At 35.8% G+C, this 21,934-nt stretch overlaps 1 protein-coding gene across 2 annotated transcripts in view; it reads left to right on the top strand.

Annotated features, from left to right (window-relative positions):
* arid5b (AT-rich interaction domain 5B) overlaps positions 1 to 21,934 on the top strand; it is a 137,620-nt gene that overhangs the window by 38,037 nt on the left and 77,649 nt on the right. For both annotated transcript variants that reach the window (XM_051915029.1, XM_051915030.1), the window contains exon 4: positions 6,460 to 6,690. In XM_051915029.1, the coding sequence (XP_051770989.1) occupies positions 6,460 to 6,690 (231 nt within the window). The remainder of the gene's footprint in view (positions 1 to 6,459; positions 6,691 to 21,934) is intronic.

Consider the following 21,934-nt stretch of genomic DNA (forward strand, 5'->3'; position numbering starts at 1 on the left):
GATTTTTCCTGAAAATTGTAAACACTGTGGCACCATCAAAACATTGCTCATGTGTTTGTTTGAGCATCATAGCAACACAGCAGCATTGCTTCAGCCAAGAACATGAGTTTGAGGCAGGGCTATTTGTTTGTCGACTTCATGGTAGATGAGGAAATATTGAAGATATTATTTTTTGTTTGTCATTATTTTTGCTATTCCGTTTGGTGATGCTAGTGGCACAGAAATTTCTGTTGGTACAAAGAGCTTCTCTCGTGGCTTTGATATCTAAACATCTGCAATATGAAATGTTAAATGTTAACAGATTGCTTTTCAAATCAAAATAATGGCAATATGATTGCTCTGACCAAATCGAACAACCCTTCTTTTGTCCTTTACACCTCCAAGTATTCCTGTACATTGTTATTCTTTATTTACAACATCCCGATCGATATTGCTTGGGTAGTGTATGTTAGAATCTTTTCTGGCTCTCACATCAGGCATATTGAAGCATCAGAACCAATTTAATGACCCAACAGGGGTGCAGAATCTCAGCAGCCCGCAACATTAATAGATGGATGTTTTTGACTCATTAGAGGTCGCGGCTGTGAATAATAATTAGGGAAAGACTGATTATTCTGAACCCAACTCTAATAAGACATGCATTTAAAATTTCTCTACAATCTCTGCGCACACACTCATCATTCCAACATAAAGCACACACACTCAGGAAATTGATTTGTGGGTTTATGACTGAAGTGCAATTTTGTTAACTATTATTGACGGGGAGTCTTGCATTAAAACAGTTGCCGTGGCGATGACACACATTTTCCTTTCATTATTGTGTGCAGAGAGCACTAATACTAACACACACCAATAACTTTAGCATCAACGCATGCTTATTTTAATACAGTAACCAGGACAACTAACAAGCAGCCGCTGTCAGGATTCCAGGAATCGTTCTTTTTTTACCTTTCTATCTCTGTCCTCACGCTTGAATTGATATTTTGACCTGCATATTTTAAAGAGACAGGTAGCTATTACAGTGTGTTTGTTGAAGCTGACTCATTGACAGGGAGAATATGTTGGGTAAGGGTTGTTTTGGAGGGTGGAGATGTAGAGGAATGTGTCTCAAGGCCTGTGTTTGAATTTCTGGGAATTCACCGGCCGGCGAAACGTTTGAAGAATATGCGTAATGTACATTAGTGGCAGTTGTTTTTATTGGGGTTTAGTCAGAGTTCCCTGTTGTCTGCAGAAGATGTTTGGCTGATAACAAACAATGTTGTACTGAGAGCTTAGGTTTCATTGTGTTATAATCAAAGGGGCTTTTTCATGTTGTAATCTGGGGTTACGGACTTATTTGTAATTGTTGATTGGCAAAAAGCCTCACGGAAGATGAGTGACAGATAATTTGGATAAATGGCCCTGTAAACTCCCATCACAAGCTCGGGCACGTTCGAGAGTGAACTTTAAACAAACATTATGAAATGTTTATCTGAAATTGTGTGTCGTAATTGCAATGTAAAGTACACTCTGTTTTTTATTATTGAAAATATGTACCTTGGGTTGCAATTAGTATTTATTTATTTATTTTTATACAATTCTCACTCTATCTGTCTCCTTGGGCTTTTTGTTCTGTCTTGTAACTTGACATTCTGTCCTTTTGTGGAATAATGAAAAAGCAGAGTGCCTGAATTTCGTTCCATCTAATCAAAACAAAGGTTCTGTTCAAAAATGGCTTCATTCGTTTTGATTGATGTCACAGATCCTCAAACCAAGTTTTATAGAACAAAAATATCATGAATTATTAAAACTCAGGGGCGTTTTACCACATACGCCCGTGTTTTATGTTTAATTGGTCCTCTTTGGCAACGGCGAGCGCTGGAGAGGTGTTATGTAAATATATTCCCACAGAGGCCCATTTGACATTTTGTGGTGCACTTGAGCAGTATACAGAGAGCAAACTGACATAGGGAAAATGTCCATTCGTTCTGATCTGATGAGACATGTTAGGATTGCTCATGCAGATTTCAGTCTGTTGATTTTGCGACCAGTTAGTGCCTACCTGTGTGTTTCCCGCCATCCTCATCACAAAGGCTTCTTGTAGAGCTGCACAATTCTGGATAAATTGAGAATCACGATTCTTCCATGATTCTGAACAGACAACTGAACAAAATAACATGTAATTTACTTGACGTTCTGACATATGTTAATTGCTGCAGTCTATTTAAAATGTTTAAAAAAAAAATTTGTTTGAATGAATGATTCTATGGGGGCTTTCACACTGGCAGTTTAGTTCGAAACGGGGCACGATTCGCATGAAAAATCGCTAATGTGAAGCTGTCATGCGAACCCGGTGCGCACCGGGGTACCAAACCCGAGACTACCTGAAGGAGGTGGTCTGAGTTCGGTTGCACTCGAACTGTGCCGCAGTTCGCGTGAATATGAACGCAACACGGACTCGGGTGCGCACTTGTTCAGGAAGTAAATAACCTGCGCATGCAGTTTAGCCGATTATAATATATTTACTAAAATAAACCATCGGAAAACCATCTACATGCGACGCATATACGGTAAACTCAAGTGTCGTTTACTCTGCTGCACACAATAGCTCAAAATTAATAAAAAAAACACAATTTACTGACCCGCGTTCTGTTTTCTATCATGCGCCGTGCACGTCTGTGATGATGTAAGATGAACGCAAATGCACCAGGGTTTGATAGAATCAATTTGAGTGTGAAACCAGACCAACACTGCGGGGGGAACCAGGAACAATCGCGCCAGGGCTTGGACCACGGCAAATGAGCCCAGTGTGAAAGCCCCCTATGACTCGCTCATAAATACTTTCATTTAATGGATGAATCAGCGTTTTTGAACAAATCCATTGAATGAATATTTCAGTGACAAATAATTTTTTTTAACAGTCATTTGTCGCCACCTACTGGTGTAATGACATAATTGATACAATCTTTATTTGATGTGTTAATTTACTTTCAAAAGGTGATTTCCTATATTTTGATCGCTAGCGTACTCTGTAAACCTGAAGAAGTTGGCAAAACTCAAAAAATTTGAGGTAATCAGTTACATCAAAATGTTTAAGTTAAAAAATTCAACGTTTAAGTAAGCAGAACTGGAAGATTTTTATTTTATACCCACCACATCAATGTAATCTCAACCTAAATATTGTTAGTAGTGGAAACTTGTCTAGCTTTAACTAGCTAATTCATTAAATGCTAACTTTCTAATTGGACACAATGCTTTGATAGCATTAGCATAGCAATTGCTGAATGAGTATGGCAATACAGAACATATACCTGTTCTCAAACCAAACTTATGCTCCACTCATTACCATGATGGTAACCCCTCAAAAAACCCAACATAACAGAGACTTCAAAATTAGCATAGCAAAACATTAGACACTACTAAATATCTCACTTAACATTAATCTTGCACAAAAAAAATAAAATAAAATAAAAAAAAAATAAAAAAATTATTTAACAATTAATTTTAGCATTTACTCTCCCTTTCGAGTGTCATGGCAAAGCATGCTGGGAAATTGAAATCCCAGCCCAGTTTCAGTTAAATTTAAATTTGTCTAAATTTTAAAGTTCATAAAACTCAAAACAATGAAACAATTCAGATTACTTAAAATGTGTCAGTTTTGTGAACTCAAAAGACAAAGAAAGTTCTAACTACTCATAAAAGTTAGGATTTGATTGAACTAATTTATTTAAAACCAATTAATTATTTTAAACATATTACAGTGTAGACAGCAGTGTTTATATCTGAGCTATAAACTTTATACAAGTACTGTGATAATTTGAACATTTGTAATGATTATTTAATGATACGGTGTGGTCGAAAAGACTGTTTGTGAAGCTGTTTCATGCCTATACATGACAGCTACTTTCTCTGGTTCAACGACAGCGTGAACACAGATGTGAATGTTCGCTGTGATTATATTTATCAAAAGTTTAATGTAGACATAGCCGAATTGCTGTCATTTAGGAATGAGATCGCGTGGGTGTTTGAATTGAGATTGCAATCTTTTAACGATTAATCGTGCAGCTTGTCAAGTGTGTTACAGGAAAATTGCATAATCGATTTTCAGTGCTCTCTAATCATAGTGTCGTCTTAGCCAATTAAATTGCTAAGCATAAGAAATCCTTTCTTTAAAAAAGGTTAGAATTTATTAACAGTGTGGCTGTAGAGCATGTTTCTGACCTCTTCTGTAGAGCAAAGCCCAATCTAATCAAGAAAGTGTATGTAGGATCCCTGCGTGATTAGCATGGCACAGAGCGGCCCTTAAAAGATATTTTGAGACCAACTTCAGTGGTGCTAATTGCAAGTAAATGAGGAGAATACTGTGGGTCTTAAATGGGTCTTCAAACTGTTAAAATTAAGTCAAATTGTTTTTCAATTTAACAAAAGGCCAGTGAAAGGAACCTTTAAGAAAATATTATTCATCCACCTCAGGTGGTGAAACTTAATATTATATGAGATTTGTTTTCTTTTTTAATAAAATAAAACCCTGTTACCAACATTGGGAATGTCTGAATACAGATTAAAGCCCTGATTTGTGTCATCTGTACACAAAATGTGTGACAGAGCTAAATATTATGTTTTGGTAATTAAAAGCAAATTTTGTTCCATGTTTTAAATACCAGTTTAATAGATAATGCCACAATGATCACACTGTTAATTTTAGTCATCTGATATGGACTAAAAATGCCTAGGCTTTTTAAAATAGATGAGAAAGATAGAAAGAATGAGAGGAAATATGCTCCACAAAGAAGAAAATGTAATACATGCGGTAAAAGTCCAATAAAAGGATAAGCAGTATGAATCAAAATATTTCATGTTTTCTTCTCTACAGCCATCAGTTTGAGACTGCAGTCTCTCCATTTCATGTGAAACAGGCCACTGTAGTCATGCACCAACAAATGTAATCAAATATGTTGAGCAATAATAATATAAGGTCAACAAAATTATTTTGAACAAATGATCATGCATCTGTCATCTGTTCTCTGAAATTTTCAGATGGTTTGTGTTTGCTCTTCCTTCTCTTATGAACAGATGACTTTGTGACTCTGTGACCAATGGCAGATGTGGGGATTGTTCGGGAAACCTTTTTGAAAACAGTCATTATTTTTGCAGTTCCATTTGGTGATACCAGTGGTGCAGAAATTAGAAATATGTTTTAAAAATTTGCTTTATAGCTCTGCAGCAGAATATTTGTGGCCATTGTGTGTGAATAAAGCAAAATAGCTTGTTCTCTCCAGGGACGCCATCGTTTGAGGTTTTTGACTCGCATGTCATATTAGGAGAGCTTGAATTCTGAGATGTCAGGTTTTTGAGGTCGAGAGATGCGATGATTCTTTGATTCAGCCAAGAGGGTTTTTTTTTTTTTTTCGAGTTCTGATAGGAAGACTAACAGGCGAATGCTATTGCTCAGATCTCTGATCTCCAAGAACTGAGTGACGTGGCTTCCTGCCCAGAATCTTTTATATTGCCAATCCTAACAGAGAGCTGTCATGTTAAACCAGCAGTTCAGGCTGTAGTAAAACATAATAGCCCACAAATCTATATATCTGAACCCCTGGGAGCAGCTTTCCTCCACGATCCTCCATTATAGAATAAGATTAGCTATGTGAAGTCACAGCGCTTTGATTTGGATTGAATTATCATTACTGCCAAGCTAGTATTGGAGACAATAGGATTCATCAATGATCTTTGAGCAATATGCCATTGTGTAGCATTATGACTCATCAAATGATGTCAAACATTGTCTTTATATATATATATATATATATATATATATGTATATATATATATATGTATGTATATATATACAGTCAAACCAAAATGTAACAAATTTGCATAATTCCAGCCTATTCATTGGCTGCCCATCTACTTTGACCCGCCTTCAAACACTGTAGTTGTAGCTAAGGCCTTGGTTCGTGTCACATCGAGAAGATGCTGTTTTCTGAGCTGATGATTGAATTCGAATATGGTAATGGATGTCTCGTTTCCGACACGTTGTAAGCAGTAGACCAATCACAACAGACTGGGCCGTCTGACCAATCAGAGCAGAGTAAGAAAATGACATAATAGGGGCCCTTTAACTACAATTTTCTTAGAATCTTCGCTGACTGCAACCGTAAGATTTAATCCATTGGTGGTGCAAAATTGACAGCTACACACAAAAACGTTTGCAATTTGAAATGTTCGGTTGATAACCTACAGTAAAAGTGGCACTTGGTTCAACCAGTGGCGTAACAATGGGGTGGGACTATTTGTTGGTCTGACCAGTAGCAGATGCGGGAGTGTTTGAAAGCCATTTTTATTTTTCATTTTTCAGATTTTTTCAAAGTAAATTTTATTTATTGGCAAAATAAAATTGCTGTATTTTTAGTTGCTTTTTGTGTGGCAGAAATGGCAATGTTCAAATTATTAAAAATAAGTATTCTTTCTTGTCTTTAGGTGATGATGCAGATGAAAAGAAGGTTCTGGTACTGAGTTACCCCCAGTACTGTCGGTACCGCTCCGTCATCGCGCGGCTTCGGGAGAGGCCAACCTCCCTCTTGACGGACCATGTGGTGCTGGCCCTGGGAGGAATCGCCTCCCTCACCAACAACACCCAGATCCTGTACTGCAGGGATACTTTTGAGCACCCCACACTGGTGGAGAACGAGAGTGTGTGTGATGAATTTGGTAAGTGGATTTTATAGAAACTGTGATTTAGGTCTGAAACAAACTCTACGCAAGTATGTGAATGCAAACATTTAATGTTTTTGTGCATCACTGTGTTCAAAAATGTGTCAGGCTGCAGAGATTAACAGATATTGCCATTTTATGATGATAGCAATACAGATCATTTTTACGTTTACACTAAGTGTTTGATAACCAATATGCAAATATATTTATGCAAAGTTGTTTTGTGATCTAAATGGTTGCAAATTTGTTTCCATTTTTGTTGAGGGATATCTAATTGTTAATTGTTAGATATCCAATTTAACAAAACAATTTAAATTTAATCATTCGCCACTGGCAAAATGGGCTTTTAATTAAACTTGGCTGCCTATTGAAATCTGTACTTCCTGACTATAGAAAAAGGGCTGTTGTCCTACCTGTTTTGTCAAATAGGTAGGAAAACTACAACACCCATAATGTACTGGGCATGTTGCCGTTCAAAACCACTTCCTGTCTGCTCCTATTGGATAGGCTTGACCAGAATCAAATACTGCCCTGCTTGAGTATAAAATACTTCTTTGCAAACTTTTAGTCATAATAGTGTTGACTTGAATTGTTCCCTGGTGCAAGAATTCAAAGAGTAAATGTTTAGCGTTTTAAGTGCATTATCTTCAGTTTCGACTGAAGGATTTAGAGCATTGTAGGCTGTGGCTAAAGGCTGCAAATGAAAATATGAAAAACCTCAGTGTTTGTTGTCAACATTTTAAACTGGATGACTAGGACACAGTGTTTTAGGCCGAACGAAATTAAACTGAAATTGTTGTTTTTTTAGGTTAATTAGGAAGCCACTGTCGCGTTAAGCTGGGAAATTCTCACGCCAGGTAACATGGAGAAAAAGTAAACGTTTCATTTACATAATAATGACATTGTACCAATAAAGCAGGTTGAAAATCCGCGAAGTTATATTATAAGCTCCACATTTCGAACTTGGAAATTATTGCCTGTTATTTAAAATATTTACTCTTTTTCTTACAGTCCCATTAAATGGTGTCATTTATCTGTAGACCTGAAATTAATAAATAACTAATAGCTGAGTTACATAGTGTAGAAAAAGTGTTTATATAGTGTTTTTTTTTTTTTTTTTTTACAATAATGCAAATTTTTTCCACAGTAATGCAAAAATTCATGTTAAGCATTACAACACTACCACTTTCAGTGTATTGACCCAACATTTGCATTTGCGTACATGCGTGGAGTATGTTTCTGATCTTACTGTTTAGAGGCTGATTACGGCTTATTAGTTCATATAAAAACTGATTGCATTGGTATAATTGAGTGAAGAAAGAATGAATGAATGGAGGATTGATGCCAAATAATTCAGTAATTGAGTCTGTGGTCTAACTAGTCAAATCAGCAAAACAAGACCCTTATCTTTATTACCTAACTGACGATGGGCTGCCGTACTGTCACAGGCTGGTTTATCACTGTTGGTGCACAAACAGAAATGAGTGACTTTGAGCTGGTGATTGAAACAGACACTCGTGGCTTTTAGCCTGTCGAGTTGAGAGTCGAGAGCTTGTTGTATGATAGAGTAGAACTCTCAGATGAACTGAAAGCCTGCTTTTACACTGAGGTCTGAGTCCGTCACAGTCCGTCTGCTTGTGTGAGTAACATATTTTTTCAAAAGGGCTGCTGTGATTTCAAAAACAACGATTCGTCCCACTTTTGGCTGATGGTTTGAAAACCACAACTGTGCATGTAATTACTGGCTGTAAATGGTGGTCTTTCTTCGATCTGTGCATGATCAGTTTGTGTTTGCAGTATGCACTGATGGTATTTCTGTGTAACTTTATATTATCTGTCGTATTGTGTTTACACAGTTTTTAAATGCGCAAAATACACATTTTCAGAATCAACTAGGTTTTAAAGAAGCGCTATATAAATATGCTGATTTTGGGTCCATCAGATCATAATCAGAGATTTTGAGAGACCTTTTAGTTTAGGTTTTGAGATGTTCTGTTTTAAACTATGTAAACTATTTTTAACTTGACATGCTGACCTAACTATGATGCACATGGCGCGAGATGCTAAAAAACAGTGATGCGCGTGTATAGTTGTATACAACTATTAAAATAAATATTGGAAAAAAAAATATATACTAGAAAGAAAATTGACGGATCATAATTGACTTTACTAATTGGCAACCATCCTGACCTACTTGAAACAGGTTCAAACTAAATGTACAGGCACTTTCTGTATTTTCTGCACTGATTTTGTTTTGTTCGTTTGTTTAAATCTGTGCAAGTAGATTTAAATATTGTGAAATGTGTTAAATTGAGCTGAGAGTACTATATTTTTATTGATACCTGAAACTGTAATCAAATCAATATATAATAAACACAGACTTGCAAGAGTCTCTGAGGAACTTTTTGAATGATGGGTGTTTTAGAATTGTACGATGTATTAAGTTTCTATAAAACTAGAAGTTCAGTGCCATTTACTCTAAAGTTTATAAAGTTACCAGTATGTGAAATGAAGCTGAATAGTGTTAGTGTGATCACTAACACATAAATGCCTTCACATAAATTCACTGACATCAATTTTTTATTACAGAACATACATGACAAAACAAGAAATCCAGATTTTGACTCTCTAAGCAGTGCTTCCAGTCTTTAAATGGCCTGTACTTCAGTGTTTGTGTTTCTTATTGGCTTGAAGGGCATATTCAAACAACACAGCGGTTTGCGTGCAGTTCGCTTTTCCATAGATGCTGCCAGTTAGAAAGAGAGGCTCCAGTTTACATGCCCGACTTCCTGTTGGGAAAAAATGCTAGGTCGTTGAATGCTGTTTTGTAAAAGTCGATAGATCTGTTTGCATAACAGCTTTTGACGAGATGGATGAATAAACTGACAGTGAGTGATGCAATTGAGTAAATGGCTCCCAATGACTTTAATGGATGTCCATAGGTTACTTTGATTGCTCAAACACTGTATTCTGCTTAAAACCCATATTCTTGTCTTGGAAAGTGTAACATAAGGGATTCTGCTTGAATTGGGCAGCCTGCAGGGATTTGCATACCCTGATTAAAATGTCTTTGTTCTCGCCAGGGCTTTAAACACAACCATGGCACGCTGTATTGAAATCCAAAGAAGTTATTCTGTTTAACTTTCTAGGGTGTGTTATTTATTAAGGCTTTAGCTCAACATATGAAGTCATTGTTCACGTAAAGGCTCCCATACGCTGGATTTGTTACAGAGGGGTAGATCTTTTCTGAAGCCGAGAAAATCCAAGAGAAAGTGGGGAAAAAAAAGACTTCTAGTGCTTTTTATGCTCGAAGTGACGGCTACTTGGCGGAAAATCTTCTGCGTTTAGCCTTGTTATTAACTTTTTGAAGCGAATAACAGTGCTTCCAAGGGCTTGGCGATGAAGAGGGGAGTTCTACAGATCTGAGATATGTCCAGTGCGTTATTGAAGGAAAGATGAAAATGGAAAGCAGCGCTATTTAAGGAAAAATACGGCTGGAATGGTGCAGATGTGATATTGAATATTTTTAGTCATTTGTTCCTCTGCTAATGGAAATAACTGCAGTGTTTGGCTCACTCGCATGCCTCTTTGGTCACATGTTAGGAGACAACAGGATGTTAAATTAACTCAAATCTTATTCTCACTTGAGTAGGCTTTAAGAGGGTAGGTGAGGACTGAGAATATGGAATTCAATAAGTGATACTAGGGAATTTTGTTCAGGCATCAGCTTGTCACATGGTTATAATGACATCCTCTCCACCATAGTATTTTGGCACAATGCCATTAACATCTCTGGGTGGTTGAGTTGGGTAAATACATTACACATACATTAACATTACACTGAAGGTCGAAATGGCCGGTGTGCCCCTCTGTGCCGTTTGTGATTTATGCTGCCTTCACATGCTCTCAGAATTATCGTAAATGCAACTTTCCTAGGTAAAAATCAAACCTGCAAACTCAGAAGGGGTGAAAAAGGTGACAAACTAAATAATTGTAATTGTAGGGGGGTCTGGGGAAATCGTCCCCCATGAGAACCTTTTTGTGATTTTAACATGTAAACGAAGCATGTAAACGAAGCATATATATATATATATATATATATATATTGACACTAGGGCTGGGCATTGACACAAATTTCACAATTGGATTTGATTTTGATTCAGGAGCTTGCGATTGGATTTTGATTTGATTGTCTTCGATTCAATATTGATTAATTTGGGGCCTATAAGGTTAAGTAGGCTACATGGCAAATTTCCTCAAAGAAAAAAATATCTCTCAACTAATTCTGTAAACTATACAGGAGCAACAGTTGGTACATCATTATATTATAACTTTAAGCTATAAAGAACATAAAGAAGTTTTAAAAATAACATTATAATACATTTTTAATGACTTAATTATGTTTCTATTCATTTTTTGCCAATATAAACATTTAAATGGTGGCTGTCATAAAACGGATTTATTCAAACATACATTTAATATTGAAGCACATTTTAAGTACAAATATAAGGGATATGCAATAGCCAAAAGTGCATATATTTAGCAAAATGCTCCTCTAGAAGTTAATTTTTGTAGCTGACTAATGAGTTTTTGGACACTATACGGATTTTCTGAGGTAAATGGGAAGGTAAATGTGACATTTTTCACAATCTGTTTTATTGACGTCTTTCCGCGGTTGAAACACTCATTGAGCGATTACATGAGACATGATATGGATTTCGTTAACTTGTACTGTATCTTTCAACATACCTTCAGATGTTCATTTATGTTTATTTCATGTTGTAACTAGTAAAGTGGAAGAGATGATCGGTTCATGCGCTCTGCTTGAACTGATGGCGCTGTGACGTGACACAGAACGCCAGGAAAGATCGTGACAGAGACGTGACGTCTATGATCTATGATCAGTTTATGGGAAAGTAGCCCATTTTTGATTCTTGTGAGGTTTATTGTGATGCTTGCCTTTATTGGAATAACCTTGGAATATATTTATGTGATTATTCATATAACGAGGTTTGGGCCATACAAATTACGGGAGTTTCCCGGGAGAAATAGCAAAACGGGAGGGGGGCGGGAGATGGGTGTGAAATACGGGAGACTCCCAGCAAAAACGGGAGTGTTGTCAGGTATGGTCAGAGGTGAATATTTGCAGGATATAAAATGTTTTAGGTTTCTTCTCATTATGTACGTAAGCACGTTATCACTTATCACTTTGTACTTTATACCAAATATAGTGATGTATGGACCATTAATGTTAAATACGGCCTGAAAAATCTACAGTTTTGAAAATCAGAGACTGGAAAATTATTGAATTTTGAAATAAAAATGTGTAGGAATCCTGTATTTAATAGTCATAATAATCTTATTCTTTCTCTTTTTTTTTTTTTTGTTGTTTTTTTTATTATCATGTTTTCACCCTCTCTGACCCTTACAAATAAAGTGGCCATTTTGCTACTGTTTCTTTTAAAACAAATATGTAAATGTTCTCTTTACATGTAAATGAGCTACTTTTACCTTCAATATCGCCATAACGCAACAGATTCACAAAACAATTTGTGCTGTAAAGTGTTGCTCAAACTGTTGATGTTGAACTGAAATAATCAGGGACCTGACTACATTGTACTCTTACCGCTAGCTCTTCTGCTGTTTAGGAACAAAAGTATCGGTTCTACTTGAATGCCAAACAAGTCTTGTTTGTTTGTATAATGTGGGAGGTTATATGTATGTATCCAGCTATCAGCAGGAAGTTCAGAGTTTCAGAACAAGTCATTTTTGCTGCTCAGTTTCAGTACATGCTCTTTTTGGATTGGGGTGGACGTGTTTTGAGTTCTGAAAGTTACTGTATGTTTTCATAGTCCAATGAACTCTTTTATCTCAACAGATCTAGCAAAACTCAATTTCTCATGATATGACCCCATTATTAGAACGATACTGCCAAACCCTCCCCTGCAAATGCAAAAACAAGGGAGACGAAAAGCCATAGAGAAAGAAAAAGGAAAATACTTTTTTTTTTTTTTTTATCTAAAGGATGTAAGGGAGTTTGGCGAGGGTGAGAGAGTGGAAGATGCAGGGGATGTTTAGACGGACGTAGTTAATATGAGAGTGGGGGGGTGGGGTGTTGTACTGGTGAATTATTGAAGAGAGTTTGTAGGTTGATGCCATGTAATGGCCACACTATTATTTCTCTCTCTTGATTCATTTCCTGCCTCTCACAAGGTTATTTTTAGGAGGTCAGTGTTATTATGTGAGCATATACTTATGATCTTACTGCATAATAGCTGCTTTATGGAAGGAGTTACACACATTTTCTCTGGCACTTCAGAGAAACAGCTAATGTTCTCAAGTTGTTCTCATCATTGTGACATGTGCTGTGTGGCAAGTGATCTCATCTCTTTGTTGCTTGCAGGGGTTTATTGCTCCTCCAAGCAGCATTGGGATTAGTGATGGGAATCGGCAAGAATTTAATGATTCTGGTTCTGATTCCACTTAATGAAGGCTCGTTCATACAGAAAAAAACATGAGATGCAGTGTTTAGGAATGGTTTTTAAAAAAGCGCAGCAAAGTACGCGAGGGTGTCGAGACGCGCTTTGAGACGTGATGCATTACCGGCAATAACGAACAAATAAAACAGTTGCGACGCCAACTTGCTACCGTAAACAGAAGCTCGCAATGCTTGCCCCGCCTCCGAGTTCTTCTGATTGGTCCACTGTTTTTGGAACTGACATTGATGAGCGCCGCTGCATGTAAAAGTTGAAATTCTTTTAACCTGACATGGCGTCTTAAAAAAGCTGTGCTCACGTGCAAGGCGCTGCAAAAGACGCGAGACGTGAGTTTAACTGTCATCATTGGTATATCTTTGCATATATCATTATCTTTGCATATATATATATATATATATATATATATACACAAACAATTGTGGTCAGAATTATTGGCACCCTTGATAAATATGATCAAAGATGACTGTAAAAATAAATCTGCATTGTTTATCCTTTTGATATTTGATTCATAAAATTAGCAAAAATCTTCAACCTTTCAACATTTTCTTTAGAGTTCAGGTTGGGGGACTGGGATGGCCATGGCAGAAGCTTCATTTTGTGCTCAGTGACACATTTTTGTGTTGGTTTTGATGTTTGATTTGGAGAAAAAAAAGGCCCACAACATTAAAGATCCAGCAGTATATTTAACTGTGGGCATGGGGTACTTTTTATCCATGTGTGCACCAAACCCATCTGGTGGGTTTGCTGCCAAAAAGCTCTTTTTTTTTTTTTTTAGTTTCATCTGACCATAAAAGCCGGTCCCGTTTGAAGTTCCAGTCTTGTCTGACAACTGAATATGCTGGAGATTGTTTCTGGATGAGAGCAGAGGATTTTTCTTGAAACCCTCCCGAACAACTTGTGGGGATGTAGGTGCTGTTTGATTTTTTTTTTTTTTAGGCTTTCTGAGACTCAAGACTCAACTAATCTCTGCAATTCTCCAGCTGTGATCCTTGGAGAGTCTTTGGCCACTCAAACTTTCCTCCTCACCATGCATTAGGATGATTTAGACACACGTCCTCTTCCAGGCAGATTTGTAACATCTTTAGTTGATTGAAACTTCTTAATTATTGCCCTGATAGTGGAAATGGGGAATTTCAATGCTTTAGCTATTTTCTTACAGCCACTTTCTATTTTGTGAAGCTCAACAATCTTTTGCTGCACATCAGAACTATATTCTTTGGTTTTACTCATTCTGATGAATGATTGCGGGAATGTGGCCTTTGTGTTTCCTCATGTTTATACTCCTGTGGAACAGGAAGTCATGGCTGGACAATTTCATGTTCATGATCACCCTGGTGTGCTAAAAAAATGTAAATATGAATGGAAATATACTTCAGAGATATTTTACTCATGAAAAATTCTAGGGGTGCCAATAATTGTGGCCATTGTGTTTTGGAGAAAAACATTTATTTCATAATGTGATTTCCCCCCCACTTTCAATTATATATATATATATATATATAAATGGGGCTTTTTGCCATTGTGTATCATAATTTTGTTTTGTCTTGGTGTATTTTTTACCCACTTGGAATTGATTCCCTCGTCTGTTTACGGATATGCAAAAGGAATGATTATGAACAACCCACTTCTTTATTAGCCTGAATGGATTTGATGGGCAGACAGAGTGGATGCTGGGTAATCCAGCAGGGGCTAAGATATGTGAGGGGAATGCTGTGTGTACGATTACAGCATGATTGATGCCCACTGCTGGGGGGATTATTAATGATAGCATGTTGTTTAGTGAGAAGATAGACCCATTTATATTTCTCATCAAGATGCCACTCAGTTTAAACTATTCAATGTTAATAATTTGCTCTTAAAGAAAATAGATTTCTTGCAATGATGTGTTTTTATCGTGATTTTGAATTGCAGAGGACATTCGAGTGCATTCTGGTTTCGTCTGCGCCTTCATTTAAATGGCAAGTTTACCACATACACTGCAATAAAAATGGGTCATTTATTTTCTTTCCCTGCAGATCTCAGCAGTGCTATCAATGCGGCCTGGCATGGCACTAGGAGAAACCTTAAACAGGCCGACAGAAACGCTAGTGCTCTTAATAAAACATTTGAAGTATTTTATAAGGATTGTGGAGTAGTGTTGGGGGATTTATGGGGGGGTGAGTGTAATATTAGTATTTTGCTGGCTGTGCCAACAGCGTTTTCCTGAGAAGGAGGTTCTTGATCAGTGGTTTTCAACTTGTGGGTCATGACCCAAAAACAAGTCACAGGTTATCTTTGAAATGGTCACAGACAGCTGGGAAAAACAATGCAAAACATAAATAGAGCATCTAAATTTAGTTGACATTTAACAATTTATATATTTGGGTCAATGACATAACGTTTATTTGTTTAATGTCTTATCATCGTTTATTCAGAAATACATCCTAAATTTAATTCACACATACCACTTGAATACACCTCTATGATGAGCATGTTTGTTGTTTCTGTATTAAATTTTAAACTTGATTAGGGTGGTACAACTGTTATGATATTATAGTGAAGAAAATGTTTTAAAATCATTTTAAAAAAGGAAAAGAAAAACTTGTTCACCAACTCAAATTCATGTGGTGCAACCGACATGCAGAAAATAAACAGGAAATTATATCATGGGTTCTGCAGACCCTCATGACTGTGTTTCAAGGTCAGTAAGTCGCTTAAAATATCAGATAATTTGACATTTTTATATATATATAAAATATCATGTGGTGTGACTCTCCAAAATTGTAAAATTTAAGAACGAATAATTCATGATATTTGGGGAAAAGAATACTTTTTGCTTTATTTTAAAACTTTTAAAAATAACACATAAGATGTGTACACTCACAAAGTGTACATCAAGGTGTTACCTTGACATTTTTATAATCATTATATTAAAAATTTTCTTAAATTGTATTTTATTCTATTTTTTTTTTTTACAAAGACACACAAAACCACCATGAATACAAATAGTACATTTCATAAGAATGTGGCAATGTGTTTTGAACTATATTATTATTTAAACTATATTGCTGGGCCTATGCAGTTCATTGCAATATTAATACTTTTTAAATGCTTGCTGTCCAATGTTAAATATGGGAGTAGTTCAGGGAGGGAACGGATGATGGTTTTTGGTTAGTACATGTGGCTTTTGGAAGCTTTGAATAATTGGATGCTGGGAAAAGATTCATCATTGTGTGAGCACGGAAGTGACTTTTTCGAATATTGAGAAACATCAGGCACTCCCTTTTTCTCACCCATCAGGAGGAAAAAAACATGGAACTGCAGGGAGAATTACCTATTACCCTGTTGATGTTGCAATCAGAGCCTGTCCTCAGGCATACTACTTAAGTAAACAAAGCTGTCTCCAAATTGGTTCAGCATTTAAAGACTTTCCAGCGAATTCACTGCACTTCTCTTTTCTATTTATGGCAGCCGTTTCTTGTTTAACAAGATAGAATATAAGCTGCTCTGAATGTTAGAATTAAATATTTGGTGGTTTGTTTGCTTGACAGCAAGCATTTTGTGTTCACCAAAAAATAAACCTTTGCTAAGATGAGAACATATCACACATAAGAAGAACAACATTCTTTTTTTCTCAAATTTTCCAACACTTTGCGCTAGATTTAAATGGATAGTTCACCCAAAAATGAAAATTCTGTCATCATTTACTCATCCTCATGTTGTTCCAGACTGTTGACGGTAGCCATTGACTACCATAGTAGGAAAAAAAAAAATACTATGGAAGTCAAAGGCTACCGTCAACTGTCTGGTTACTGACATTCTTCAAAATATCTTCTTTTGTGTTCAGCAGAAGAAAGAAATTTATACAGGTTTGGAACAACTTGTAATATGACAGAAAAAAATATATAAAAAAATATGACAGATTTTCATTTATAACTATCCCTTTAATGCAAGTTATTAATACTACCCAGATTTAGCACTGCAGTGAGGATGGGCAGGCCAGGAGAAGATTTATCTGCCATGATCAGTTTATACGGTAAAAGACTTTTAAGTAAACAAAATAAAATATTTATTATGACATTCAAATTATAGTTTACCTAAGAAACTCTAGATTTTTCCAAACCTGTTTGACTAGCTTTGTTTTGTGGAGCACAAAAGATGACGTTTTGAAGAATGTTCGAGCTGCTCTTTTTCATATAAAGAATCTTTTTCATGAAAGTATCATAAATGTGGTAGTCATTGGTTCAGGTGTATTTCATAACAAGACATCACTGAGACTCTGTAGACTCACTGTAGACTCAATCGCAAACACAGCTGTCAATCATGATGTTACACACCATCAAAAAAGCTAACTAAAACCAAACTTATTGTGAAAATGAACACTTGAATATACATCTTCGTGATGAGAACTATCTAAAATGAAAAAAAAAAAAAAAAAAAAAAAAAAGATCTTTGGAAAAAAATTATTTTAAAATGTAATTGGATTTTTTAGTTTGGCTCATGTCCCATTCGATTACATGAGAGGGTGGAGTTTAAGACCTATACTGCAGCCAGCCATCAGGGGGAGATCGAAATGCTTTGGCTACAATTAAAATGTAATGAACACTATGGCCACGTACAACTGTAAAGTTGCAGGAGTGACAACCGCATTTAAATACAGGAGTGAGTCCCCTAAATTATCATTCTGTGTGTTTACGGAACACGACTCGCTCCCAAAATTACGATAGCCAACATTCTGGCATCTCACGTGTTTAGTATCCAGTATTTTTGACCAAATGAATGTTACAGTGACCAAAGACTCATTATGTTTGTGAAACTAAACCACTGTTGACAGAGGCGTCATGTTTTTTTTTTTTTATATGTGTGGAAGGCTGCTTCACAGAGCGCTGTCTTGCAGTGTTGCCATGTCTACTTATTATAAGCATTTTTGGGCTTGTTGTTTGAGCTTGGCTCATAAAGTGATCATGTTTTTGGAGTTATTAAAGTGGGTGGGAAGGTGTGGGTTGTGATATTTCGGTCTAGTTTTCAATGTAAACCATTTGCATTTATTTTGGTTTATTATGGGCTTGTTCTTGTTTGCTGATTTTTTTTTTTTTTTTTTTTTTTTTTTTAGTAAGATCTGGCAACATGAATGAGTCAAGGATTGTACCTCTTTCCCTGTGGTTTTCTTGCACCGCACTTACAGAAGAGGGACGCGTCCCTGATTCTCGTTTAAATGCATCATTAACAACTAGTTGTTCAGTTCAGTTTGGTACACACTGCATAGAATTACTGTAAATGCGGTTGTCACTTTGAGTTAATTTGGTTGCGAAAGTGGTCGTCACTCCTGTAAATTACAGACCTGTGTGTACAGAACAGGATTAAGCACTAAAAAATGAATTGACAACCAAATTTAGATGCAGTGTACATGGCAAATATGACTCTATACGTAAATCATGATAAATGGCTTGCAATCTGAGCATCATAACAAAGCATGTTAATACATACTTATGGTACTCTATGCAAAATACTAAATTTCTCTTTTTGGTCATTTTGGAGCTTGACTGTTCATTTTAATTATGTGGGGAAAAAATGTCCAAGTTATTCTTTTAAAAACTCACTTTTTGTGCTCCATAGAAGAAAGAAAATCATACAGGCTTGGTGATGACAGCATTTTTATTATTGGCTGAACTATTTCTTTAAACCACACAGCCATTCAGAAATACGTGAATTTATAATGATTATTTGCATTAAATGTGGTGCTTGTTAGCACTCTCTCTCTGACTGTTTTTCTTTTGTGCAACTCTTACAGTTGTTTGATAAGTATGAGGTCATACTGTAAATTCTGATATGTTCTTTTTTCTTTTCCTCTGTTCTATTTGATTCCATTTTTTCCACTTGTTTCACAATCTGGGTTGGATTACTAAAGGTCATGCATTTTTAAAAGCCCATATGCCTCATCCATGTGTCTTTATTAAGAATTCAAGGAGAAACCGAAGGGCCGATTCCTTTTTTTTTTTTTTTTTTTTTTTTTTTTTTTTAAAAGCTTTTTCAATTCAGAGTCATACTTTGCACATTCCATATACTCCTCTAATTCTTACTCCACTTGCAACAAATGGCCTCTTAAAATCAGAAAATGTTTTACCTTTGAGTGGAATTTACATAATTGTCTGGTGAGGTATGATATTCCTCCCATTTCGTAATGAATAACATGCAAGCAGATCCAGATGCAGTCTTGCCAGCACACAGCCTTGAGAAATATCATTCATTGGATAAGTGCTGGCTGTGTGGGAGGAGGCACATGTAATTTGTGGTTTACGCCACTGTGACTGCAGGGTCACTATTTATCAGTTCAAATTAATTCTACAATGGCGTGCTTAGATTTCCCACATGGCAGATCGGTGAAGGGTATTCGGTTGTACCTCCAGGAACCCTCAGTTGCCAGTGGAGATGTTTTATGAAGTTAACAGCTTCATGTTGGACATTTTTAGGGCATTCCACCCCCTGCTGCAATGAGTATTAGACTAGAAACATAGTCTACACTAGTATACAAATGCAGTCCAAATGAATGACCAACACAGTTCAAGGGTGGAGTCGTGTTGTACACATAGTTTGATTAATCACAATTTATTGCACATTTTAAACTGGTCATCACCAGTGTTGGGGAAAGTCACTTTTAAAAGTACTGCATTACAATATTGCGTTACTCCCTAAGAAAGTAACTAATTGCGTTATTTAGTTACTTTTTATGAAAAGTAATGCATTACATTACTTTTGCCTTACTTTTTCTCAACTGGGCTGGGCTTGTTTGTTTTTTAATAACAACAAAAAAAGTTCTATTTTTGGCAAATGTAAAGGCCCTTTCACACCAAAAGTGAAATGAATAAGCCTCAGACTGAAGGAAATGCATATTCACTCCTGTACAGTAGAGGGCGCAGCTCAAACAAACCTTTCAACTGTGCTGCCATTCTGGATTAAAGAAGAATAAGATACAGAAGGAAGTTCTTTTATTTCTAAATCTATTTCTAAAGTAATTTTTGCTTATTAGTATGGTTGAATTAGATCATTGAAGGTCAGCAGCAATGACATTGGTTAATAAAGTGAGATTAAATACATAAAGTATATTTGTGTAATTTAATATAATTAATTATTACAGGTTTGCATAAAATTCTGAGATTGCGTTTCACTGTTTTTATTCAATTTTAGGAATACTGAATGTTTTTGTGCAAGTGAGATGAGTAAATACATGTTCACATTTAGTCTAGAACTACAATAACCATCATGTTCACACAGCGCACACAACACCTCTGCAATTTATTTCTCTCAACACAGGGACAATACTTGTAAAAGTAACTTGGATATTTTGTTGTAAATTGAAAAATTAAAGTGTTACTTTACTTAATGTGATTACGTAACTCAAGTTACTTGTAATGCGTTATCCCCAGCACTGGTCATCACAGATATACACTGTCAGGGTCAGTATTTTTATTTATTTATTTTTTTAAATGAACTTTTATTTACTCAGATTAATTGATTTAGACGCAAATGGACAAATTACTTTGGCGGGCTGGTTTTCCCCACGCCTATTTTTCAACTCTTCTCCCGCCATTGACAAAATTTTCTGTCATTTATGACACAATGCTTCTCCGCCATTGACAGAATTTTCCAGTTTTCCATGTTTTCACTGTTATACGATAGGGGGCGCTATTACAAATCTTTTGAAATAGTACAGAATCTCTGCATCCAAAAACAAGCAAAGAAGCAGCAGAAGCATTGCTTATGCACATGTAAGCTAACGTGGTAATCAAACATTAAATAGCCTAATGTTAACGAATGAAATGTTGAACCCACAAAGAGGTATATGATTGTGAAGCTTTGGGGGTGTTGATGAACTCGACCTACTAGATCTATGATAAGTTCGATCTATGACACTTAAAGGGTTAGTTCACCCAAAAATGAAAATTATGTCATAAATTACTCACCATCGGATATTTTTGATAAAATCCGATGGCTCAGTGAGGCCTACATTGACCGCAAGATAATTTCCTTTTTCAATGCCCAGAAAGGTACTAAAGACATATTTAAAACAGTTCATGTGACTACAGTGGTTCCGCCTTAATATTATAAAGCGACGAGAATACTTTTTGTGCACCAAAAAAACAAAATAACTACTTTATTCAACAATATCTAGTGATGGGCAATTTCAAAACACTGTTTCATGAAGCTTCGAAGCTTTACGAATCTTTTGTTTTGAATCAGTGGTTCGTATAAAAGATTTGTATGGCAATGCAGGCCTCACTGAGCCATCAGATTTAATCAAAAATATCTTAATTTGTGTTCCAAAGATGAACGAACGTCTTACAGGTGTGGAACGACATGAGGGTGAGTAATTAATGATATAATTTTCATTTTTGGGTGAACTAACCCTTTAAGATCACAAACACGAGTTTGTCAAAATGTTGCTTTTGTTAATGAAACTAACCCACATTCAAGTGTTGATAAAAAGAATGCATGGAGAATAAAAGGTTATTTATTTATTTATTTATTTTTTTTTTTAAATAAACATTTATTCAGTAAAAATGCATTAAATTGATCAAAAGTCACAGTAAAGATATTTGCATTGTTACACAAATGTAACTGACCCCAAACTTTTGAATAATAGTTCATTTACACATTGGATCACCAAATTAATGTACTATTATCATATAGGATTTATAATCAATAATTTAATAATTATAATAAAAAACATTTTCTACTATAATATAATATTATATATATGTATTATA

Source organism: Ctenopharyngodon idella, chromosome 12, assembly GCF_019924925.1.
Source record: "Ctenopharyngodon idella isolate HZGC_01 chromosome 12, HZGC01, whole genome shotgun sequence".
In the NCBI taxonomy this organism is placed as follows: Eukaryota; Metazoa; Chordata; class Actinopteri; order Cypriniformes; family Xenocyprididae; genus Ctenopharyngodon; species Ctenopharyngodon idella.